Genomic DNA, 27,171 nt, shown 5'->3' on the forward strand with positions numbered 1-27,171 from the left:
TTTAGGGAATTTGAGTGAGTCCTAGTTTATTTTTAGCCCTTCAGCTCTTTCTGCTCAAGGAGTTAATAAACAAACAGGCTTTAAACAAGTTAGGCAACAGCAGGAGGAGTAGGATGAAGAAGAGAAGGGCAGAGGTGTGGGAATGGAGCAGGTCTTTGACCCTCCTGGGGACCTTGCTTCAGACACACGGGCTAAAGGAAAGGGAGGAAAAGAAACAAGTGAGAAAAGACCCGCCAAGCAATGCTGGGCAGCCAGGAAAAAAAAAAAACAAAAACAAACAACAAACCAACATTTACCGCCTGGAGCTGATTTGCATTTGTATTGGGTACTTGTGGAATACGGATAAAACACTCTTTTATTTTTCAGGGGAATTCAGGGAATATCAGCAGCAACATCCGTGCATAAGCACAAAAGGGAAAACAGAAGTATTTTGGTGATCCTGATCTTAGGCAGCAACAGTGATAACAACAGAATAACACATCTCTCACCCCTTTTTCCTGGGTCTCATCAAGAAAAGCAGCACAGGCACAAAATTACAATTGCTTCTGGCAGTGACACGTGTGGGAGAAGTCAAAAGGGAGGTTCATCGGGGAGGGTGGATGTCACTAGCAATTTATTGCTAAACTGTGAACAAGAGGCAGGGCCCAGAGTCTAAAACTAACATCAGAGCCCTCCGTACCTCCTGTCATCGATGCTGGCAAGTGCTCTGTGGCCCTCCTGTCTGTCAGCTGGGCACTGGCAGCCTAAAAGCAAAGCAAAACCAAAAATTGGAAGAGAACACCAGCCAAACACTGAAAAAAGCCACTGCAAGAGGAGTTATTTGCGGCCAGTGAAGCAAGTTGTATGGCTGAGCTGCTTCCTAAACCTCAGGCTGTGACAGCTCACCATGGGTGTAGGACACAGTCGTCGATCCTGGATCCCCCCAGTTCCCAGACAGGGATGCCATCTGCATGTTTCCATAGATAGAATGGTTTGGGTTGGAAGGGACCTTTAAAGATCATCTAGTCCAACCCCCCTGCCATGGACAGGGGCATCTTTCTCTAGATCAGGTTGCTCAAAGGCCCATCCAACCTGACCTTGAACACTTCCAGGGAGGGGACATCCATCCAGTTATAGGACTGTGTATCTCTGCATTGCCCAAACACATTAAATGCCTTCCTGGTGGATTTGCAGGTTCAGGGGCACCTCTCCTGGGCAGATGGACTTCTATCAGTTGCTGGACCTCTGCTTAATTATGATTTCATTAAACAGCCATCTGAATTCTACCTAAGCTATGAAAAAGCAGTGAATTGGCTAAAGTTGTGACAGATGGAAAAGGAGAACCACGCTGTGTGCTTCATTTTCTTATAGGAAACATGAAGACTCGTCCCAGGGGCTGCTCCACTCTGTCTCCACTGGGGATGTGACAGCATTCCAGACTGTGTTCTGGCAGCCCCTGGTCCAGTAACACAATTATAGTTTTTTTGACAATGGAGTCAGTGAGTCTTGTTACAGCTGTAAGTGCTTTGCTGGATCGTGGGCCCAGACAGCTCTGAGGACAGACCCATGTTCACTCCTTGCATACCAGACACTCTCAGTGGAGGATGAACTGGTCCACCAGGTAGGGTATCGACTACCACCAGGCAGCTTCTTTTTTGTGGCACAATTTTCTGGAGATATACTCATTTTGCACTTTTAAGGACCAAAGAAAACCAATGAGTTAATCTCATACCCCAAGTCAAAGTGTTGATGCTCCTACTCCTGTAACCACCTCAGCCTGTGGCCACAGTGATGCCCCAGGAGGACTCCATGCAAAGCAGGGCACCACAGGCACAACAGTCACCTCACAGTCACCTATCATCTCCCACACACGTAATGGATCAAATGAGGACATGGGTCTACCACCTCAGGTAGTGTCTGAGGCATCAGCCTAGCTCTATTACCATGTTAAAGGAACAGCTCAGACAAAAATCTCTTCTGCTATAAACCAACGTTTGCTATTTATTCCTGAGATGATGGCCAGGAAGCCTTCTCTGCTCCTTTAAATGCCCTTGAGAAACATTTACCCCCACGTTTAAATAAACTATGTGCTCCTCTGCACGAGGAAGGGTCGAAACCAGGGAAGTTTTTCTTGTCTTCTTGGTACACACTGTACCAGATCAAAGCAAGGTAGTAAGTAGCCTTCCACTATCATTTCCCAGCTGAGAAACAACTAACTAAGGTTACTTCAGGCTTGATTTGCTTCAGGCTTCGCCTACGTAATTCCTTACTGCATCTTTGCAGCAATCTTTAAGCTATGTAGAGCTTCAGTTGGGTGAGGAAGGGTCACCAGACCCAAAGCAGTGCTGTAAAATGGTTTAAAATTGCAGCTGTGGCAATGTTACCCTGTCGACACTCACATCTGCTGGCACCTGTGTGCCAGGGTCCATACACATCGCAGAAGATGTCGCACGCTACCCCTGCTCTAAGGTTTTACATATGTCCTCTTCATCCAGGAAGTCTCCATTCACAAAAAGAAGTTTCTGCTGCCATTTCTAAATGTTTTGGAGGATGGGGGTTTGGAGAAGAAGGGAGGGACGGAGATAGCAGAGGTCGAGCCCCAGGCTTACTCTGCTGATCAAATCCCGGCTGTGGCATTACCTTCCTTTTCAGCTGACCCAGTTCGAGCGCTGTGACTGCCTATTCCCACGCCACGTCAAAGAGAAGGTTTACATTGTTCACTGGATATTAATTTAAATTATTCTAGGGTGCCTGGAAACCACCTCCCCCCCCCCGCCCCCATTCAGTCTCCATGGGGACTATCACAGAGGCTGGGAGATATAAATGAGCAGCCACTGACACACCGATCTTCCTCCCCTGCTGAAAACTGCCCTGAGCAATTTTCACTGTCGAAGGGGACGCATTAATATTTCACTGAATGACTTGCTAGGACAAGATAGACAGATTTTTTTACTCGTTAGAGACTGGTACAATATCCTATTAATACTATTTTCCATTTGTTCCTTAGGTTCACACGCTTGTGTTGTGGTTCTTTTCTTCACACCAACATCCTGCTGCTTGTTGATGGTATTAATAATACACCCAGCAGGAGGCTGTGCCCCCCAGGGTCCGAGCTGTCTGGATAATTATTGAATGACATTAGGGTTGTTCTGTAAATTACTTTGTGACCCAGGAATTCAGCAGGTTACCACTATAACTCAGGCTCTCGCACTTGATTGCACTCACCTCCCGCTGCCCTGACATTTATTAGTCTAGTTTGCGTAGCAAGTACTGACTTCATCTGTTGGGAGGAAAGGTGGGAGCCTCCGCTCTCCTCCAGCGTGACCTGGGAGGGCCTGGCCCTTTTTAATGGGCTTGTTCATGGTGATTGAGAATGGGGGACTGGTCTTTGCAGAGAAATAACATCCTTCACTTCATCTCCTGTCCTCTCTGGCACATGGTGAAATGTTAAGGGGCAGCCAAAGAGCCCAGTTTGCAAGGTTTCAAGGTTTCAAGCCATCAGCAGGCTGCAAAGGGGGAGAAGGTGGTAATTCCTTTCTTTCTGGAGGAGGAACACTATTTTTTTTTTCCGTGCATGCTCACACATATATATACCTTCCATAAAGGGGGGGCCCACCATTTTCCCCTTGGACCAACGGAATGGGGCTCCACATCACCAGAGCCTGCCTCAGCCAGGAAGCTAAGGGCAGCCAGTGGATCTGTGAGATGCCTGGAGGATCACCAACGGGAGTTAGACACAGCAAGAAGTTGAGTTGCTTCCTATCAAACTGGTGCACATGCCGGTGTGGAAGCAGAGCTCTGGGTGCTTGGGGAAGCCCAGTGTTGGGAATAGTGACCCACTGGACCATGCTTGCCATCCCTTCTGAAACCCCCCAAGCATCTGCCCAGTTGTACCAGATAACTTCCTCGGGAGGGCTGAGCAGCCCTGGAGCACCACTCAAGATTTGGGCAGTGATATCACATGAAAAGGTTTATAATTCCTCCTGAAGAAAAACAGTCAAGACCTCTCTGGTCTTATTCTGGTCCCAATTCCTCACTTATGAAATGGTGATATAATACCTGTGATAAAACAACAGTGATCCAAGGCATAGTTCTCTCAGACTCATTTGACCACATGAACCAAAATCCCTTGCTGTTTGCAAAGAGATAGCCCAGGCCAGTCTTCTTCCCCATGCCAGTTGTTTGGACAGTGCTTAAATGTTGAACCTGCTCCACAGACCCGTGCAGAAAAGACTGGGTTCTGTTTTCATTGCAGCATGGAGGCTGAGGTGACTCCGGCACTGCACTGGAGATCAGGCACTGCAGCAAGGCACATCTAAAAGCCCTGATGTACGTCACAGCTCGGAGGACAGAGCACCATGGGGCTTTCCTCCCTCATCCTGGCAGCTGGTCAGATCTCAGCTGCAGAATCCATGGCAGAATTGATGTAAGGATGCAGAGAGCAAGAAGGTAGTCAGGAAAGATATCATCCTTTCAGTGGAAGTCCTTTCAATCCTTTCTGGCCTCTGCTATACAAAAAAGCTGTGGACAGGCTGGAGAGGGTCCAGAGGAGGGACACAAAGATGATCAAGGGACTGGACAGCCTGTCATGTGAGGAAAGGCTGAGAGAATTGGGTTTGTTCAGCCTTGAGAAGAGAAGGCTTAGGGGAGACCTTAACACCATGTTCCAGTATTTAAAGGGTGGCTACAGAGAAGATGGAAATTCCCTTTTTACAAGGAGTCACCTGGAAAAGACAAGGGGGAACGGGTACAAGTTATTCCTGGGGAGATTCTGACTGGACACAAGAGGAAAATTTTTCACAATGAGAATAATAAGCCACTGGAATAATCTCCCTGGGGAAGAGGTGGATTCCCCAACACTGGGCACTTTTAAGATTCAACTGGAGAGAGCTCTGGGCCACCTTGTTTAGACCATGCTTTTACCAAGAAAGGTTGGACCAGATGATCCTTGAGGTTCCTTTCAACCTGGTATTCTATGATTCTGTGATTCAATGCTGTGAATACTTTAGAGAACAAGTGCTTTTCAAGGCCAAGCATATCTTCTACAACAGAGATAAAAAAGAAACTATGTTGTTCTTTCTCAGGTTTCAAATTCTTTGGCATTTCTTAATCTTGCAGCTGACACCAAGTTGGATGGAACAGTTGATACGCTCAAGGAAGGGTGGCCATTCAGACAGACATGCTGAAGGAGACAAGAACCCCATGGAATTCAGTGAGACCAAGCACAAACTCCTGCCCGTTTATGAAGGAAGGACTCATTGCAGTGGTGCAGGCTGGGCACTGACAGCCTGGGGAGCAGCTCTGTCGAAAAGGTCCCGAGGGTCCTGATGGACATCAAGCTGGGCATGTCCTGGCAGCAGAAAGACCAACAGCCTCCTGGGCCACAGGAACAGAGCCAGAAGATTCAGGAAAGGGATCATCCCCCCCTCGTTGGTGCTTGGTGGCCACAAATCAAATACTGCATCCAGTTTGGGGCCTCCCAGTAGAAGGCATTGTTCAAGTTCAGTGGAGTACCACTGGGATGGTTGGGGTTGGAGGACTTGACCTGTGAGGAAAGGATGGGGGAGCTAGACTTGTTCAGCCTGGAAAAGGAATAGATTTGGGGGCACCTAAGAGTAGCCCCCAGTTCCTACAGGGCTCATCAAGACGACAGAGCAGGGTTCTTCACAATGGTGCATGGTGGGAGGGTAAAAGCACATGTAAACTGAAACAAGAGGTTCAGACTAGATACAAAACATTTCTGCCGTGCAGACAGTTGAGCACGATGCCCAGAGAGGCTGTGCAGGCTCCGTCCTTGGGGGTTTCAGGACCCAACTGGATATATCAGTGAGGAACCCTGTAATCGACCCGGCTGTGAGCAGGAGGTTGGACTAGAGACCTCCTGGAGTCCCTTCAACCTGAACCATCCTACTATTACTGATAGTTCAGCAGCCTGCTGGGGAGATGCCAAGGCCTCATCTGTACAAATTGCTTTCCCTTTTTTCAGAAAATCTAGTTTGTTACAATCTGGGGCTGGTTTTTAGGTTGTGCACAGTCCTTCAATACTGTCTCTCTCCACAACAGAGAGCCCAGTGCCAACTCCACAGCCAGAGTAGCCAGACAAGCATGTAGGGCCACAGCTCAGTGTCTGTCTCCGTGAAGAGGACATGCTGATGTTGAGGTAACTCTTTTCCTTGTGTTACTCTGCTAGGTGCTGAGAGGAGACAGCGTGTTTTCATTCAAACTGGGAAAGGCAGCAGCTCAATATGCTTTTCCTCCTTATGTGCTGTTTTGAGGATGTTTGGATAACAAATTGCAAAAGGCAACACGTTTTCCTCTGATATAAAGCCAAATCCACATGCTAAAGTCCCAAAGCCATGACTTGCTTTGTTAAATACACCGGTAAGGCAGGGGGTTCTATCTATCTTGCTAACTATTGCAGACAAGAGGATTTCCTAATGTTTTTAAGATCTGCGTATCCAGATGGACATGCGGAAATCAAAGATTCACAAGCACAGATCTATGAACAGTGGAGGAGCTGAGCAACACGAGGCTGGTACCAGAAGAGGTCTAGCTATGGCTGCATGCCACAGCATCACCCCTCAGTGCTGTCCTCCCTGTCCGAGCAAGGGCATGTTCACCCCTGCTCAGGCATCACCCTGTGATAACTTATCAGCAGGTCCAAGCCTTTCCAAAGGGTTGATAGGGAAAACAGGACTAAAGCTGTGGATCCGTGTGGGAAGGGCTGCTCACCCAGCACACAGAACCAGACAGGGTCCTGTCATCCACGTAACTGCAGGCAGCTTCCCCGCATGCTCAGAAAGAAAAAAGCATTGCTGTATTTCATGTTGCAGGGAACGTGGTTTTGCAGGGGGGCAAAAGGAGAACCCTCTATTCAGGTGGCAGTCAAAGGGAGAGGAGGGTGCTCGGCTGCCTGCCGGAATTGGCCCCGTATTGGTTACACCCCCAGCTATTTGAGAAAAAACTTGGCCTCTCAAAGCTCTCTGCCTCTCTCCTGCGCCTTTGTATTCTCTAGAAGGTGAAGCGTAAGGGTATAAAAAGCTGCAAACAAGTTCCTACCTCTGGAGACCAGGCATTTACTCTAAGAAAGAAAGACCAATTGCTTCCCAGAGCATTGTCCACCCACATTAGAGAAAGGATTAAGCAGATACATTCAGCTATTCTAACAGATTTTCTTTAAACCTTGAATACGCCTCTCACACTTGGTAAGATAATCACATTAGTTTTGTCATTAAAAGATCCCTTTTATAGAAAGTACCTAAACCGCTTAAACCACCCAGAGAGGTCGCATACATTAGAAAACAACAAGACAAACGGAAGGGATTTGCTATTCCCGGTCTCAGTGTTTCGCTGCCCCTACTTTCTAAACTGGGGGATTGAACTAAAAGATTTTGCAAATCACCAGTGGAGGGGAAAGCCCCTGAGAGCTGGGCAGCAGCCGGCCCTGCCCGCCCCCGGGAGCCCTCGCTCCCCACGGAGGAAACACTTGGATATAGCACTGAGGGGAATGGAAAATACATTTTCCATGTGGAGGTACTCCCGTGTTACAGCCGAAGCACCCCAATACCCAGCTGATTTTCCTGCGCTCAATATCTGGCACACAAAACTCAACTGCAAGATGAGCAACAGCTGGCGTAGCTTATTACTGCCTTGGAGGGCACAAACATGGAGTGCTCCACGCTGAAGGAGCACGTTCTTGCTCTTTACTGCTGTGGGCATTTGTTGTCTCTGCATTGAGCCCCAAGACCAGGGGGACCTCCACTGTGGGGCTGCAGAGAGGACAGAGCGGGTCCCCACCTCCGCAAGGCTCAGAGTAGCAATGTAACTAATGCTATGAAGCAATTTCTTCATCAGGCTTCTAGTACTGAAAGGACACAGAGAAGGAAACTGCCCTAAAGCATGTGGGTGAAAGTTTCAGATTTGCTGGTGAAAATGAGTTGGGCTGGTGGAAAAAAATGAAAGGCTGACTTGGGGCTTCAATGCTTATGTCTCTACACCTGGAGGAAGCACTGTAAATCAAGGAATCAAAGTAATACAGGGGCACAAGTCTATTCATACCAGTTGCCCAGCATCTTAAAAGCAATAAAATCAGGATTTTTTTTTTTTAACGATACAAGGGGAAATTTGGAAAGCATTTAAACACTATGAATTTATCCCAGATATCATCCTCAGTTCAGATGTTTTGCCATTGCTTCACTGCTGAGGTAACATACATTTTCTGCTAACCTGTGCTGCCAAACCAGGCCATTTTAGATTTTTAATATGGACCATCTTAAAAAGGCCAGATTTGTAGTCAGTTTTGTAAGACCAAGGCTTTGGTTTAAAAATATACAAAGAGGCTAGATTATAAAAAAATCTAGAGGCTACAGTAATAACACCCAGTAATATGCTAAACATCACCAGTGACACTATCACAAATGACAGACAGAAGTGTAATAGGAGTCAAACAAACCCCTCCAGAGGATGATTTATAAATTGTTCCTAAGGAGTAGAAATCACATACAAGATTTCAACTTCAGAAAGATTTCTATTTTAAGGAGCAGCAGTGTACTTCGGAAAGATGAGACAGATCAGTTACTCACCCAGCTCTGTGAAGACCTATTTTATCGTTCCAGTGCAAGCACAAGTCTGTGGTGGTCCTGTAGTACAGGCAATTCCTTCACGCTGGTCAAGGCTGTGAGTGCAAGTATCATTGGGTCACAAGTCTGAGCAGTTTCAGACATTTTTAACTACGACAAAAATATTTCAATTTTTCCCTCTGAACACACAGTTTCATGAACATGTATCCCAAGTTGTGCATAGCAATGATGTTCTCCTAAATCAACAGAGGAAAGCAAAAAATGTGAGCTTCAAGTATACGATCCCCTGTGCTTTTAAACCCCATGTTTATGGGTTTTGTAGCATCATCCTGGCTGTCAGAAAGACACAATGATCCCACCATTAGTCCTGGAAGGAGCTAAGCTATCCCCGTGTCTATGTGCAAAGTCTTTAACGCACAAAAAGTTCTTTAGGTCATTTGGTGTTTCCTTAGAGATTAGATTCACAACAGTTAAGTATCCTTTTTAAGAGCAGAGGTAGAAAAAAAATATCCCTTTATTTAAAAGCATACTGACATTTGTCTGCAACTTATTTGGTGGACAGACTGTATGGGAGACAAAACTCGATTCTCATTTTGCATACACTTTTCCTGGGATTAGAAACCAGTTTACAGGTTCCTGGAGAGGCTTTCCTTTCTACAGTCTCCTCTGATGATCTTCAAAGTTAAAATTACCTACAAATACAAGCTGCAGAAGCTATTTAGCTCCTTCCCAAGACCCTGTAGCCTTAGCCCTGCCCAGTTAACTCTTTGGGCTACACAGCCCAGTTAAAACCTCCACTTGCCAGGTCAGGGAGTGTTATGGATCCATTCACACAACCTTCACCATTGCTGACACGTAGGAACCGTGTGTTTGCTTGGGACTGGAATCAGCTTGCAAAAACAAAATGATCTTTCATCATTATAGTTAGCTTAATTGTATTCAACATGGTCATCTACAGAGAATAACCAGGTCATACACCTGCTCCTCACCAGGCAACGAAACCTCTGAAATGAGAAACTCATCTGCACCAGATGAGTGCAGAGACTCACCATCTGACATCCTGACTGCTGTGTGTGTATAACTTGAGGATTACTTTAACTAGTTTTCCTCCCACTCCAGAGTCAAGCACAAACAAGACAACGTTATTTGCAGAACTCTGAATCTGCCAAGGGAAAAAAGTCCATTTCCTTGCAAAACAAAACAAAACAAAAGCCAGTTCCAGAAACTCTTCATTATTTTAATGCATTTTTATTGATACAAACTGCAGTTTCACCAGTAAGATTTGTGCTTTGGGGAAATCATTCATTCTTTTCTTTTTTGCATTTTGCCCAATGAGTACAAAACATACATTTTAAAATTCCAATCATTCAAGACACATGCCAAGGACATACATAAGCCTGAGATGAAGTATGGCCCATCATCACTCACCTGGAAAGAGAAATCAGCCATTTCTCATGGCCCATTTCATTCTCATCTGGATGAATCAAGCAGGAGAGCTAATATTTATGAGGTAGCCAAACACCACAGACAGTCCCTCAGCAGCACACAGATGTGTACATATATTTTTAAGATGAAGTCTGAAAGCTTGGGATAAAAAAGTTTCAACTACTCAACTTGAGGGGAAAAAAAGTAAAAAGAAAGAGCAATTAAAAATAACAGAAAGGCAGTCACCTAATTCATAAGCTGGTCCAAGCAGTAAGAACCTGGTCCAAAATGCACTCTCACTGACAGAAACTGAATGGAGTAAGATAACAAATAAACAAGAAAAAAAAAAGCCCACAAACAAAACCACACTGAACAATTTTTGTCTTTAAACGTAACTTCAAAATTTACAATTGAAAACTGCATGGTTTACGTTTTATTAAAGGCATTTTTTTCTGCTTATGAAAAGAGTGAAGAAATAAAGAGGAATGAAAGTTTAAGTTACTTATGCTGATTGAAACTAAAAAGTGTTTTCCAAACAACAAAGCAGTTCTTTCCTGAGACAGTAAGTTAGCTAGCATGGGAGAGAGAAGGAGACACGAGCTGATTAACAATATACAGGAGCTGTTAATTTAGACTGTTCACAGCTCAATGCATGAATATCCCCACATCTTTCTCCACACAACATGGAAAGGTTTATCCTAGAATTTTCACTTGGAGTAGCACCCTGAGCAATCAGTGGGAGCAGCTGGACCAGGCTCTTCCTTGCTCAGTTAAACCAAATTTGTATTTACTCCTGCAGATTCCATTCCTTGCCTTGCAGTAAACCAGGACATTACCATACATCAATTAACACACAAAAAGATACAATGGTATTTCTAAAAACTTGACTGTAACCCACTTGATTAAGAAAACAATAATTTCTGTTTCTAAAAAATGTAAGGCCACCATGTTATTATAAAGTACACGAGTAAGAGACTGGAGTATATTTACAGGAGAGTGACAAAAAGTAGAACTACTGGAAAAGGTATTACCAACAGCTTTCAGCTGACAGGTTTCAGGCAAATTCTATATAGCTCTTCCTTTTCCCCCTGTGGTGGTTCTTGTTCTCTATAGTCTGTTAAGTAATTATCTTGTTCAAGAGCATGAGAGGTTCAGATTGTGGAGTCTGAACATAAATGCCATGTTTAACACAAGACGAGGGAATGCAGGAACTCTACTGGAAGGAAGATGTACAGGAGTGTGTTTTAAAAGATAAAATTTCAGTGTTGGGTTTACTTTGTTCCCAGAGGATGGGAAGAGACTGGAAACAGAAAAGGCCACCTGGTGTCTTAGGAAAATACTCTACTATCAGGCATATCAAAGCTGAGAAAACTTTTCAACAGAATTGGAATTTTAAGAGTCTGGGGACAAGAAGCCTTGCCCAAGTCTTTCTGAAATGGAGTTGTCCTTTAAACTGCAAAGACTCCTTTCTGAAGAAGGGCTTCAGTGTGAATGAAGCCAAAGCTGGAAAATGAGGGGGCTGCCCCAGCCATTTATTAATGTCAGATATGCTGTCTCATGAATCAGGGCAGTTTGTCTGTTTTGGAAGCCTTACAGAAAGCCCAGTGCACCTGGCTTGTTGAGCTCAGCATCAGGCTTTAGGCTGATCCAAGAGGATAGCTGCATTCTGTGTTTTGAATAGTTTGTCCTGCAAACAATTTTTTTTAAAAGGCTTTTATTGAAGAGCCATCAGCAAACAGATCATGCAGAATTTGAACAATATACAGAATGGGGGAGGGAGGGAGGAACCCACACAAGGCACAGCCCCAATTATTTGTCACTTCATAAAATCTAGCCAGCACAAGTGTCTCTTCAAGAGAATAGCTTCGAAAGCTTCCTGATTTGAAAAAGCTAACTGTTTGGGGGGGGATACATATGCACACACACAAAATATTGCCAGAGTTTTCTTTGGCAACCATCATCACAGTGGCAGATATTTCAGAATTAGCACAAACAGCAAAGGAAGAAATAAAGCCCTGATGCAGATTGTGCATGCTCAGCCAGTTATCAGCAGAATGAGTCTGGGCCCAGCCCTGACCATTCAGTACAGCACAGAATGGAAAAGCCACCTGAGGCAGCTTTGATTAATAAGCTGCCAGAAAACTGAGGGGGCAGGGAAATATATCTATTTACTCTTTTTCAGCATTGATTCCAAAGGGTAAGGGCTGTTTAGTTTCTGTATGAACAGCACAGCCAGCTTCCCCATGCCTTCCCTACCTCTCCGCCAAACATCACAGTAAGATGTTATTTCTGTCCCGCCATTATCTTCATGCCCCTGCCAAGACAGTTTACACCAGCTGAGGAGGTCTTGAAATTCAATCCCACTGAAAGCAGCAGGAGTTTCATCAACAGCACTGCCACTTAATCAACTGTATATACCAGCAGCCAGGACAATCACCTAGTGCAGCGAGGAAGGCATCAAGCCCAGAACAGGAACTCTTTATGGTAAAGTACAGCATTTGAGAAGAGCAGAAGAGGAAAGCAAGCCAGGGCAGGCAGCTCAATCCATGCACTCTGACTAAGGTTCATTATCTGAGAACGCTCTCCACCCATATGCTGCCTGCTTCTCTCACGGGCACAAGCAATGGTTAGCACTGCAACACAGGTGAGGAAGCAGGAGTGAAATGTTCAAATGACCATGTGATAAGGCCTGGCCCTACTCCCAGCAAAGCCAGCAAAGGTATAATGACCACAGTTGTCTCAGGAACACTTCAGTGATTGTGCCTGGCCTTTTCAATCCACTGCTTCATGTAGCAGATTTCCAAGGCTCGAGCTTGCTGCACAGATTTGGGGTCCAAAGGGTTGCGGCTGCGCAGGTCCAGGTGATGGGCTCCATCCGGGATCACAATTGCCACGAGGGAATCGGTGATGTTCTGGGTCACCCCACCTGCAGACCACGGGTCCAGGCCACCATTGCTGTCAGGAAAGAATACTTCATTAGGGTACAGCTGCATTAGGGCTGCGGCTCACGTCAACATATCCACATTGACTTTCAACTAGCCTTGCAAGTGTACTGACAGAAACAGACCTCAGCTCTGTCTCAATGTCTTCTGCCCACTGCTCTGCTGAGAGAAGCCTTCTTGACAGAGGCACAGAGATTAGCAGCTCAAGCAAGGCCATGCTGCTGTTATTAATTATCTGCTAATTCAGATAATAACCTGTAATAGTGTCACAGACTCTGGAGATAAGATATGCTGCAACCTGTCACTGTCATAAAAGGTTCAGGTTCCCCTGTACCAAGACATGTCCAAATTCCAAAATCAAAGCAATTTGCTTTCCTTCTTCACAGTCTGTCATAAACTAATAATCAGCTGGACCCTTTTGGGCTGAATTTTCAGGAAGTTTACCTTTTGCCATCTCAGCTGGATGTCAACCTGTTTTTGCAAGGAAATGCTCAGACCTTCCATTAGTCTCCTTATTTCTAATAATAACCATATTAAAATAAAGTTTTTTATCCCTCAGGAAACTGTCTAAAATGACTCTTCCTCTATGACAAGACAATTTAGTGCAATTTACTCCTTCTCCCTCACCCCAAATCAAGGAAAACATGCCTTGCACTATAGATCTGGCTCCAGATAATGCCTGGGACATGGAGCAAATCAATGGCTGAACAGAGTTGAGAGTTTTTCATCTCTCAAAGCATTCCTAGCTTTGAGAACAAAGTTCTTCTCACATGTGGTCCATCTTTCTGCACAGAGAAAGCAACATCTGTATACTTATGGAACTACATAAATCTAGATCTGCTACTCACGTAAAACACTGGACCTACCCACAAATTTAGAGATTATTATTGTATGTCAGTGTAAAACATCCTTGGACATTAAGAGATATGTACCTAGAAAAATACTACAAAGGCAGCACCAGAAAATAACAGAAAGAAATAGTGAGTAAAAAAGAATATTTTAGAAAGAACTAAGAGACGTCTGAGCTAACATGTTATTTATTTCTCCATTAAAAAAACCCAACAAAATAAAACAAACAACTATCCTGAATCTCTGTAGTTCTTTATTTTCAGTGATTCTAAATATGACTTAGGAGAAGAGAAACATTTTGTATCTGCAAAACAAAAAGCATACAGAACTGACCAATAAGCAAAAAGCATCTGATTTAAAAGGTCGCCTGAATCAGCAGAGCACCTTGGCAACAGGGGGATGAGTTGCTGAGAGACCCAAGATGTACATGAACTTGGATCTTTTGGTCCCAGTCATGTGGAAACTAAACATGCCACAAGAAAACAACACTGTCTCTGGCTTTTCTGGGAGCTGCTGGCTGCATCCTCTGCAGCTCCTGCCAAATGATGGCACTAGAGGCACTGACGCAGTTTGGGAAGTCATACTTGCTGTGAGGAGGGGGATGGAGGGCTCACCACAAAATAACTGTAAGTCTTAACAGTTTAAAAGAATAAGGTAATTCAATACCAACAGGATTATTTATGTGTTAAAACTAAGTATGCATGCAAGTACTCAGTTGCCCATCTTACACGACAAGAGTTTCGCAATGTAAACAGAAGTAAAAGAAAGGGAAGAATTAAAAAAAAAAAAGTCAGCCATTCCTTTCTAGCAGTGGTCAGGCAAGTAGGGCTTAAGAAAAAAAAACCTAATGCAAGATATCAGCACACTAGTCCTGTTTTCAATTCATATTTCCTTGACAGCATAAATAGGGTCCTACCTATCCTACAACAAACAGTTCCCTTTCCCATCATCTCTTCAGAGCCTGCTCAGCCCTCCAGCCCTGCCCAGAACAACGAGAGGTTTTACACAATCTCAGGCAGCACGTCTGTGCATCTGTTTTTAACAGGTCCACTCTCCACAACCGCCAAGTTCCCTTTTATTAGGTTTTTTCTCTCGCCTTTTCTCTTCAGCCAGGCAGCAATCTGCCTTCACTTCTCCTCCATTCCCTTCCTTTATGCTAATAATCCCTGCTCCTGCACACAGCTCTGGTAGCTCTCAAAACAGAGCCTTTGCTTTCTGTCTCTCTCCTGCCAGCGCAGAACTGGATAGGTTGGTGCCCTAACTTAGAAGCATACAACCTAGGTGTGATCCATCCAGATTGAAAAATATCAACTTTTAGACTGTGCACACCAAATTTTGTACTGTCTGATATAACCTGGGCTGATTTTGACTACCACAGTATATTAATGATGAGACGCTACCAGCTGCTACAAGCTCTTTAGGCACCACATGCATGAATAGTGTTAAAACACTTTCCACCACTGTGCAGCACTTCCACACCAAGTACACAGCATGTTCCAGCAAGAGTATCAGGGTGGAAATTGCTGGAAGAGAAAGGGCAAACGGGGTTCTGAAAATCCCAACTTCCTCAAACTAGTGTTTTAATAAAGATGCACTGCCCAGGACAGGCAAGTAATACCTGCCTACAGCCTAAGTAACCACTCACACACTACATACACACCTCGAAGAAGGTACCAAGTGGCAATGGAGATTCCTGTGTCGATTCCATACGATACATATGACATGGTGTGAATCTGCAGTGATGCACTGCTCGCAGAGCAAGAACACTAGTTTAAGCATCCTGGCCAAATGCCACTGCAGCTGGATAAATCCACGCTACAATGTCTCTCTTTAGGTGAAGCGTTCTTCCCTTCCTACACTAAACTTGTGCAAGTTGCCTGACAGTGATTTTTACCCCACAGGCAGCCACATCCCCTGGTAAACATAGGGATATTTTTTGTAAAGCACTCTGCGGTGTTGGAGGATAAAAGGCTCTTATATAAAACGTACAGTGTTGACAATGTATTTGTTTGAAGAGAAACAACCCAGCTTGAGATCCGAAGCTTTGTGTGTACAGCAATGCTTCTTCATTCATTTGGTTGCTTTCAAGCTTTTCTTATTTCAAGCTCTTTCAGCTGGCAGAAATTCTTAAACACTTTAGATTTGTTTGCTTTGTATTGCTTACAAAGCAGATTTCTACTGTACAGAGTTGTGAAGCCTTGGAAATAATCAACACTCTGCAGAAATTAAGTTAAACGAACAATTACTTTTTTTTATTAAAAAGTTTTCAAAAAAAGTTAGAATTTCTCACTCTAGAGCAGATATCCTGCTGGGACAGAAAGAGCAAGAGGCAAACAAGAGGAAAGCAACAAGCCTTTGGAGCCACACAGACCAACACTCACAGTTGAAAATATGGAAAATAATCCCCAATTCAAGTGAGGACTTTCTACTTTTAAAATACACACCTATTTACCAAGCACAGAATAATTTTGAGTTTAGTTTAAAAAAGTGGCAGGGTTTTGGGTTTGGTTGGGTTTTTTTTAAATACCTTGCACAATATTAACCAGAGCACAGAGGAATATATATATATATATATATTTCCAGGAGCTGCCTGCAGCAGGCAATCAGTACAGCAAGTCAGAACTTCTGAAGCAAAATGCCTCCCTACTGTGTAATGACCCTTTGAACAGCCAGTACCTAGCTGTTCAAGATTTTGTATCACCTCACAGCAGAACGAACATCTCTTTAAAAAAAACAGTTTAACCTTAAAATTAAGGAAAGTGAAGACTGAGTAGAGAGCAAGTAGCATGTACTAGTCTGAAACATTTCTTTCACTTTTTATCCACATACAAAGGTGTTTCAGGCAAACTTCAGTATGCCTTGCTAGAATGAAAACATCAGTGTCTGGATCTTACACAGGTTTGTTGAAACTTGCCTAATTATGACTAAAAGGGCAATTAGCAGTGATACAAAGGCACCTCAAGTCACTTCCCTCTTTTCTGCATCAAAGGGAAAGAACAACGCCACACCAGCCCCTCCATAAGACTACTACCCTGAGCAACAGTTTTAGCGACCGAGATCCTGTGTTACAGATAGAGCTTATTTAGACTTTCCTTTCATGGGGAAAAACAGTGCTTTGACTTCATAAAAGCTAAACACACTTACCAGCACGGGAAACGTGGACTTTGGACACAAGATAAGAAAGAATCCACATGGGAAGAAAATCACATTTGGTAGAATCCCAGTTCAGATTCTTCTTTTAGAGTCACACAGTGACAGAAGAGTTGGCTTTTGGCCATTGTAGCTTGACCATTTTACTCTCAAAGCAACACAAATCATGCCCATCATTTATTCAGCTGGAGGGTTGGAGACAGATCCTTTTTCTACATAGGGCAAGCTCTCTGCACTGACAACCCAAACTGGTGCAAGACTCTCCAGAAGCTGAAACAAGACTCACCTGAAGACAATGTTGCTGTGTGAACTGATGTTTTTCCCTCCATACATAGAAAGAATCCAAGAGGGGCGAGGCCTCACTCCCCACAGCCTGTAACACTCTTCTGAAAGTGCATCAAAGTCCCATTTCTGAGGCTCAAACATGTCATTAATGCCATCTGTGCACATGGGCATCACCATCTCGGTGCAAGCCTGAAAGAGTGAGCAGGGCAACAAGGTGTATTCCCAGGATACTGTCCCATAGCTGTTACTGCAGTATTCAAATAAACAAGCTCAAACAGGATTTGATCAGTAATTACCATCAAACTATCATAGAATCATTTAGGTTGGAAAAGACCCTTCAGATCACTGAGTCCAATTGCTCCAGCCTGTCCAGATCCCTCTGCAGAGCCTCCCTACCCTCAGATCAACACTCCCACACAACTTGGTGTCATCTGCAAACTGACTGAGGGTGCACTCGATCCCCTCATCCAGATCACTGATAAAGATATTAACCAGACCTGGCTCCAGTACTGAGCCCTGGGGAACAACACTTGTGACTCGCCACCAGCTGGATTGAACTCCATTCACCAGCACTCTTTGGGCTCAGCCGTTCAACTAGTTTCTACTCAGTGAAGCCATCACCCATCCAAGCCATGAACAGCCAATTTCTCCAGGAGAATGCTGTGGAAAATGGTGTCAAAAGCTTTACTAAAGTCCAGGTAAACAATATCCACAGCCTCTCCCTCATCCACTAACCCTGATCAACTGGTTGCCCTGTACATGTCATGTAATGGCACTCAAGATGATCTGCTCCATAACCTTGCCTGGCACCAAGGTCAGACTGACAGTCCTGTAGTTCCTCAGATCCTCCTTCCAGCCCTTCTTGTAGATCATCCAGAACACAGATACCAAGCAAAAGTTTTGTCTTTCACACAAACTATTCTCTGACACCTTACTCATACTAGCAAAAAAAATAAAATAGATTATACCCTAGAAGCAACACAGTCCCAGCTGTAATCTAACCCTGTCTGTTCCTACTTGCCCCCTTCCCACATGCCTTCAGAAGCAGGCAAGGAACAAGCTGCACAGCGGATGTGTAGTTTTGATGAGCTCAGCTGCCATATTCTTTGTTACACATATGGCACTTTCCCCCTTTCTCAGAGGACAACTTATGAAGTCTGCAGATCTACTGGGGCTGTCTGGCACAAATACATAGGAAACTGTAGTCAAGAGCAGACAGTCATGACCTGAACATTGATTCCTAACACCTTATTTCTGGAAGCAGCTGCCCTGCTCCTCAGAAGTAAGACTGTATATAACTATATTGCATGTGTTTAGTAAATGGGATACGGAGACCAGAATGCCCTGGACATCAGTGATCTGTATTTTTGTTATGTACTTGATAGGAAAGGTTGAGTCTCAGTGAGCTACAGGATAAACAGCTTTAGTGGAAAGAAATTAGTCTCAACATATCCCCACATATTTGCTTGCACAAATTGAGGTGGACAGCTGGGATGGGGGGATTAGAAGACCAAGATGCTGCTGCACATCATTTTCAGTCAATATAAAGAGCTGAAACTCAACAATTAGCTAGATAACGAAGACACAACCTAAACCTCCTGGGGAAGATGCTTCTTTTTTGCAACATGTCCTCTCCACTCTAATCATGCTTGCTTCACACTTACATTTGTCATCAATACATCAGTTACATCTGGTGCAATATATACTGATAGTTAATTGAGCGGACAATTCTCAGCAGCTCCAGCCCCAAAAACCTCACTAAATTACAATGTAGAAAGGATTAAGCACATACCTGATAGTACCAACCCAACTGGCCCAGATTCTTTGTTGCAGTCTCAGACATGTCTAAGCATGAGGCTTGTCCTGAGAAATTGTAGTATAAATTTACTGCCTGGAAAACATTCTGTAGCAACAATTTGTCAGAGAGACTGGGATCCTTCAAGAACTTGCAGACTTCCTGCAACAAAGAGAGAAGGAGGAATTTAAATCTATCAGAAATAAAAATTAATATATGATACCTAATGGGATATCAATTTCTTTTCAAAGTAGTCAGACCACTTCCAGAAAGTGTCTTTCTATGCAATGATATACCTGAGCATTATCATAAAAAACAGTATTCAATTTGCATGGTGCATGCTACTGTGAAGGCCCTGAAACTTTACATTTCCTGATTAAGCCTTTAAAAACAGAGCAACATTAATATTTCGATCACCAAGCTTTTCAATCCATTTCCCATTCTTTACAAGAGATATTACTTAATAAAGAGCATCTAGCTCCTCTATAATGAAAGATAACACATGCAAGTATGTGACGAAGAAGGTCCAGGTATAGATTTGTGTTCCTTGTAGTTTGCTCTAGTATAAATGTAAGGCAAGCTCTAATATTTTTTAAGTCCTTTTATACAGCAGCATTGCAAAATTCTCACTTCTTCATGTTCAGAAAATAGGAGGTGGTAAAACAAGGCACTGTTTCACCAGTGAAAAATTAAGAGCAATGTCAGGCAGAGTTTAATTCAGAATCTTAACTGAGGACACAAGTAGCGGAAAAAACAGAACAAAAAAACAGAAAACAAAAGCTACTGCCCCAGAAAGTTTTTTCATCTTAAAACAGTCTCTTTGGCAAGGCTTTCTCCTTACCCCTGCTCCCATAGAGTTGGGACTAATAAAAGAACAGTGAAGGGCAAAAGCTGTGAATCTGAGCTCCCAGCCCACTGGAAGAATCCAAAGTTACTCTCTGCAGGGAGCAAAGGAGGCACTGCCACTCCAGTGCTGTTCAAGTACAGGGGCACAGCTACATGGACATAACTGTGCATCTTCCAAGGAGTGAACTTCCTATCCTTCCCTCTCCTGTATAATCTTTTTCCCTTATTTTCATTGTGCAGCCTAGAAAACCAATCCCTCTCTTGTTCCCTATAGACAACGCCAGAGCACAGCTTCCACATTTTCCCATTCCAAGTAGGTTTTATCCTTTGGCTAGCTCAGCCATCAGTTCTTAACTCAGCATAGATGTTTGGAAAGCTCACTAATTCATGCAAATATACACTGCAGACAGATAACAAAGCAGAAATAATTTTCAAGGTGTTCATACTGCCCTTTGCAGACAGTCACAGAGGACAGATGAATGTCCCTTCCCTTCTCCATCAGGCAGCTCTACACAAGGGAAAATTTTATTTTATATTTAACTACTGCTTAGCAGCCAAAAATACTAGTATCTTACCTGCCTCACCTGTCAGACCCAGTAACCCAAAGCCATGCAGGGAAATTCAACCAAGGTCTTAAAAAACCCCCAAACACTCCAAGAAAACAGAAATCTTGAAGAAAGCACTGCAGATTAAACAGAACTGCCCAAGTGAAGGTTTTCAAGTGTGAAAAGTGATTCTGCTTTGAGAAGTGGCCCTGCAAGGAATACATACGTGGGGATCCACATTTACTCTCACTTACTTCCCCCACATCAAAAAGTACATAGGCTCAAAACCTTTTCTTTGACTGCAAGCTCTGACAGATAATCTCCCATCGGAAGTTCTAATTGCATGTGCTTTCTGGGCAGCATTTCTGCTCTTCAAGAAATCTGCAGGACACCTGTTTTTCAGTCATCCCTGCCACTTTTCCTCTGGCTCTTGATGCAACTTATTAGCCCTGCAAGTGACAGTCAAACCAGCTGATGCTCACGAAGATATTACCCTGGTTCTCTTTTCAGCCATTGTGCTGGTTTCATGTGGCGGGGTTTTTGGTGGCAGGGGAGGGGGCTACAGCGGTGGCCCCCTCTGAGAAGCTTCTCAAAAGCTCCCCTGGCTCCAAGTCAGACCCAGCTCTGGCCAAGGCCGGGCCAGTTAGTGATGGTGGCTGTGCCTCTGTGATAACATATTTCAGAAGGGGAACCTGAGATGGCGTTGGGACTTATGAAAAGCGGTTACGAGAAGGACACCTGTGGGAACACTGAGGTCAGTGGAAGGAAGGAGGAGGGAGGAAGGAGGGGAGGTGTGCCGGGGGACAGAGTCCTCCTGTATCCTGTGGTGAGATGACAGGGCCGCCCCCCCGCCACCCATGGAAGTCACTGGAGGAGCAGAGATTCACCTGTGGAGGACCCCTGGGACTCTGTGGGAAGAAGCAGCCCCCGCTGTTGTTGTCTGGCACTGGGAGGACTGGGGTGACCCACGCTGGAGCATCTCAAAAAGAATGCATCCCATGGGGAGGACCCATGACAGGGAGAGTTTGTGGAGAACTGTCTCTTATGAGAGGGACGTCACACAGAGCAGGGGGAAGAACGCAGAGAGTGCTTCCCCCGCTTGGAGGAAGAAGAAGCAGACTGACTGCGTCCCCTGCCCCTGTGCTGCTGGGGGCAGAGGTAGAGATATCAGGAACAAAACTGAGCCCAGGAAGAAGGCAGAAGTGGGGGCAGGTGTTTTTAAGATATGGTAACACTTCTCACTGTCCCATTCTGTCTGTTAAGTGTTTTTACAGTTAATGTTTTGAATTAAAGCAATGTCCTTTTTCTTCCCCTAATAAGTCTGTCTTTTGATCATAATGGGTGAGCGACCCCTCCCAAATCTTGATTCCCAAGCCTTTTGCTTCATTTTTGCCCTTCCCAGTGTGGTGCTCAGTTGCCCTCTGGGCTCAAACCATGACAACCCATGTTGGTTCTACAGAGACAAATAAAGGAAAAGATGCAGGCTATGAGACAAGGAGAGAATTAGTTAAACCAAATGGTCAATTCTACAAAACACTGATTCTCGGTTACCTGTATAGGCCAAGCTGGCAGAGGCTGCAGAAAGTCAGCTTTATAGGGATAGTTCACCATAGCCAAGTTTACCCATGTTTCACTCAGCCAATTTTTCAATACAGCAGCATCCTGAAGACTTTTTAATGGGCTGCACAAATGAAAAGTGTTGGAAAGCCACTGTAAACCTGCATCTTCAATAAAAAAATAATAAATTAATGTATTGTGCCATTAACACATAAGACACTTGTTCTGCTGCTAAAAAAATATTTTAGCATAAATAATTTGGTGAAATTATTCCACATACATACAAGCATAGAGATCAAATTTTAGTCAGCACCTCTAAGTGAAGGGAAATACACTCTGCACACTTCAATGTATGGGTATGTCACTGCTAAAGTAACATTATCTAAAAAAACCAAAGACAGATCTACAACACATTTGGCATTTTTCTTGATAGAAAGCAACATCAGGGCACACTTCTTCCAATGAAATAAAAACTTCAAACCAGCTAGCTCACAGTGCAAGGACTATTAATAGATCTCTTGGGACTTTCATTATTTTATCTGGTCTAGAACTTATTCAATTCAGCTTCCTTGATTTTAATTAGTTAACTCATCATACCAGGCTTTCTCTTTAGGACACTGAACTGAAGTAGCAAGATTTTTTTTTTTTTTAATTTAATTCCTTTGCTGTACAGTTACCTCATCTGATACAGGATTATAGAATCATTTAGGTTGGAAAAGACCCCTCAGATCACTAAGTCCAACCATTAACCTCACACTGCCAAGCCCACCACTAAACCGTGTCCCTAAGCACCACATCTACACGTCTTTTAAATACCTCCAGGGATGGTGATTCAACCACTGCCCTGGGCAGCCTGTTCCAATGCTTGACAACCTTTTCAGTGAATAGATTTTTCCTAATATCCAATCTAAACTGCCTCTGGCACAACTTGAGGCCATTTCTTCTCATTCTATCACTTATTACTTGGGAGAAGAGGCCAACACCCACATTGCCACAACCTCCTTTCAATTTCAGTTAGAAAAGATGTTTCAGATTGTTGAGTCCAACAGAGTCCCTAGCACTGAATCCATAAGGATTGCTGTTATTTTTCTGTATCTGACTGCCTCAGTTGGTATGGGTTTGGTTTTTTTTTTTCAGACCAACAACTGTCTGGCCTGCTTTGTTAAAAAGCAATACAAGCCTTGAGGCTCTGATCTGGAGTCACCCTGTCTGACCTTAGGGACATTTGGACCTGGATTCTGAATCACACCAGGCCTGAATGAAGCTTATGATTCAACAAAACAGACATTTAAATAATAATGCTGAGCTCATTTGGCAGTTTTCAGTATTAAGAGTATAGTTTCAAAAAACCAATACATATATACAGGTAAAAGCCATAACACAAGCTTGCTGATTTTATGAAGTCATAACACAATCCTGAGCATTATGACCCTTTGAAAAAGTATTGGGAGGTCTTACCTGTTGAGGAAAGGCGGTTAATGGCGTTCCAGGAATTCCGGATGCTTTCTGAGCAGCCTGTCCCACTCTTTTTGAAATCATTGGTCACTATGCTGAAATAAGCGCCACATGGAACCAGATCACCAAACTGCCAGATTGGGGCAGAGGCCGCCAGAGCTCTGCAAAGGAACATAAAAAGATCCTAAACCCCTGCAAAGTGAACTTCCATCCTCTAGTCAATACCCTTCCCACAGCCACTATCTACACAGCATTTATAATTCAGCTTGGACACTGAGCCCTAGGCAAACTAACCATAATGTTGCAAAACTATTCCACAGGTCTGCATGCAATGGCTGTTGAAGGTTATAAGTCTTCGACACTAGCACAAAGATATCAATAATTACATAAAGTAGAAATTCAGACTTGCTTATTTTATAACTTTTCATTCTCATCTAATAACCAGGTCTTCCTCACTAGGCACTGTGAAAACTCAAGAGAGCCTCTGCCCACAAAAATCTACTGTCTAGGAGGTAAAGATAGGGAAGTTACTATTCTTGTTTCCAAGAAGGGAGCTAAGGTACTGAGGACATTAAAGACCTGCCTCAAGTCACCAGGAAGTCTGCACCTAATTTTTTTAGGGTCGCCAAAGTCAGTGTTCATAATAACTGTTTTCACAAGAGTAACAGATAGTTCTGAAAATATACAACCTGATGACCTACAACTGTCTATTAGGCAAACAGTGCCTCTTCCCAAATTCAAGGTAACTTCATTCCTCCTCTCAATAGTGAAAAATTCAAGCCAGTATGAGTTATGGTGCTTCTAGTGCTGTAATATTTATAGCACGGAAGTAACAAACGCCTGCTCTGTGTTTGAGCAGGATGAGTACACTCACCCAACTACCACATGGGGGTACTTCATCCTAAACCAGGCTGCAAGCATTCCTCCATAAGATCCTCCTATAGCTATGACAGGACTGTAACGGGCTCCTGGAATGGTCATCTTTAAGTACTCAATTAGTACGGCAAAGTCTGCCAGAGCTTGTTCTGACGTCAGGTAATTCAGATGCTTGGAATCCTGAGACAAAGAAAGCAGGTTATATACAGTACAGGAGTGACTTCCAGCAGCAGTCTTTCTATCCCCACAGCAGCTGTAGAGTTTTAAATCCATGCCTGATAACAAATGAAATGTTCTTTGCAGGTGTCTCTAAGTGTTAGAACATCTCAGATTATTTTTTTTTAATCCTAGAATTGATAGTTACAAGAATAGGACAGTTGTGTGATTCTAGCACATTTAAATCTTACTCAGGCTAACAGTCATTGCACTGGCAAGAAATACAGTAGGCAAAATTATGTTTGTATAGAGCACATTTAAGAAAGACAAAAGATGACACTTACACTGAAAGACTCATTCCCAAAGGGCAAAGATTCTCCATAATATCTATGTTCAGCAAATACTAACATGGCATTAAGTTCTTCAGCCACATCCCACATAAAACCCTGGTTGGATGAAAGCAGACATTTAAATAACCAGAATCAATTATTTTCAAAGTCTCTACTTTCAGCCTAGTCTATTCCAACTCTTATTCTCTGATTAGAAAGATATCACTATCAAAATACAACTAGAAAGACAGAGTACAATTTGGTTTTAAACTATTGCTGAAGAAAACACACAAAACAGATATCCACCCAGAGACAGGGACACATACAAATAAAATATGTATATTTTAATGCTGAAAAATATTAAGCAGTATTGTTTTGTGAGTATACACAGGCAATCCTGCCAGAACCCCTATGGCACAAGCTTAATCCACAGGAAATAACTACAGGAGAAAAGCACGCATTTGAGTTAGGACTACATTACAGAAAATACAAAATTTGTTTGGCAATAAGCAATAATCTAGAGCACTGCAATACAATTATATTCAACTAATAAATAACTACAACTTGTTATTACTTGTTGACAGCAGCTTGTTACCACCAGTTATGGAAACAGGCAGACAGAGATCGCCTGCTGACAGAACAAAGTGCGTAAGCAGTCCTTGGTTGCTTTGAGCTCAGCACATGCCACCTCCTGTTGTGTTACTCGACTTTGTATTGAAGTGTCTGAAAAATACCCACACACTTCATTCTGCATTTGTGTCACTCAGGGAAGTAAAAACTTCCACAGGATTGTCAGAGAACAAGAATCATCTACCTTTGATTTCCAGTCCCCTTCATTTCACTTCACATTTTTCTTACAGAAAAAAAATCCCCAAACCCCACAACACCAAATCTTCCCATTTTACTTGGGGAATCTAAAATACTAGGATAGGTATAATTTGGTCCAAAATTTTGCATTCTTAGCTTGAGGCACCTTATAGTGTTTCCTCTAGAAATTTTCTTCACTACTCCAGGAAATTAACACAAGCGTATCCCTTTGATTTCTGCAGGCTTCAAACAGGACCCCAAACCCCCAAAACTTTCTCTGTGCCTTTATTCAGCCTCCTCTTCCTCCTATAGCAATCATAATAACCATTACAAATGTCTCTTAAATGATATTCTGATGCTGTCTCCTCGTTCTTACTTATTTTTTCAGTACACCACTATTGGTAAGAAGGACTGTAATTCAAGAATTTATTTTCTACGTACTGTATTGTTGCAGAACCATGTGATGTCTCCTTCATTGCCTGTATAAAATAGTATCGGTCCATTGTCTTTCTTCCAATGCTGATCTGCTACTAGATACCGCTGCTGGAATGTAAGATTTTCATCAAATCCAAAATGATCAATCTGTAAGAACAAGAAATGTGTTCAGAAAGTTAAAATTGATCCTGGAGTCCACTGGAAGTGCTGACAGTCACTTTGCAGACAACAAATTTTAAAAAGAAAAAAAGTTCTACTAAGATTAAAAAAAAAAAGACATTGAATTAATTTATATTCTTAATACATCAAAATTCTGCTTTATGAAGAAAACCAGCCAAAATTACAGGTGTATACACAGAAGAAGAAATGTTATTTTCAGCCATAAAAAAAAAATCCATGCACTTTTCAGAGTATCATACTTAACATGAGATATTCTAAATATATTTAGGAGATCAGACAAATGTGCTGAGGGGTCAACAAAGTATCTGATGTAATAAAACTGTATCAACAAGTAAGAAGAGTCATTGTCCTGCAATGTTTTGAGTCTTAGGAAAATTCCTTACTAGCCTTATTTATTAAATAAAAAACCCCCAAACCAACCAAACAACCAAAAACCCCCAACTCTTCCTTCTCTCCCCTTTTTGGCATAAGATTGAAACTGAAACAGATACTTGTTAGAAAGTGGAGGTTTTTATTTTAATTCTTAGAAAATACTGATTCTCTGTAGCTATTGTGCTATTGACAGATTTTTCAGATAGTTTTGAGGAACGTGTCTTCTCTCCTTGCAATTTTCACTAATCCACATGCCCTTATTTGAGAGCAAGCCTATGTATATCACTTAACCCAAACCCCACAATGTTATTAGCTTTATTCCCTCATTAGAAATTCAATTTCAATTCCTAAGGTCAATTTTTCAGCTTTTATTCACACTGCTTTCTATGCAGTATTCCCTTGACCCTTTCCCAAGCATTCATCCATACAGGAAAGTTGATCAATCGCTTTTACAAGGTAGCTCCCAGTGTGGGCATAATCTTATTATGGAATACCCATGCAGCTTTTACTATAAAAAAAACCCAAACCAAACCAAAACACAAAATTACTCCTGAAGAGCTATGCTGTTTAATTACCACGTATTCACAAATCAAGACTACTTTTATTCAT

General features: G+C 43.0%; 1 protein-coding gene across 1 annotated transcript in view; it reads right to left on the reverse strand.

Annotated features, from left to right (window-relative positions):
* Positions 1-9,805: 9,805 nt before the first annotated feature.
* Positions 9,806-27,171, reverse strand: part of PRCP (prolylcarboxypeptidase) — a 33,306-nt gene continuing 15,940 nt past the window's right edge. Inside the window, exons 2-9 of the mRNA XM_074917633.1 lie at positions 26,017-26,157; positions 24,784-24,885; positions 24,282-24,463; positions 23,411-23,568; positions 21,947-22,119; positions 19,002-19,166; positions 17,211-17,398; positions 9,806-12,938 (exon numbers count right to left, since the gene is read on the reverse strand). Coding sequence (XP_074773734.1) covers positions 12,734-12,938; positions 17,211-17,398; positions 19,002-19,166; positions 21,947-22,119; positions 23,411-23,568; positions 24,282-24,463; positions 24,784-24,885; positions 26,017-26,157 — 1,314 coding nt within the window. The 3' untranslated portion in view covers positions 9,806-12,733. The remainder of the gene's footprint in view (positions 12,939-17,210; positions 17,399-19,001; positions 19,167-21,946; positions 22,120-23,410; positions 23,569-24,281; positions 24,464-24,783; positions 24,886-26,016; positions 26,158-27,171) is intronic.

The sequence above is a fragment of the Athene noctua genome, chromosome 1 (assembly GCF_965140245.1).
Source record: "Athene noctua chromosome 1, bAthNoc1.hap1.1, whole genome shotgun sequence".
In the NCBI taxonomy this organism is placed as follows: domain Eukaryota; kingdom Metazoa; phylum Chordata; class Aves; order Strigiformes; family Strigidae; genus Athene; species Athene noctua.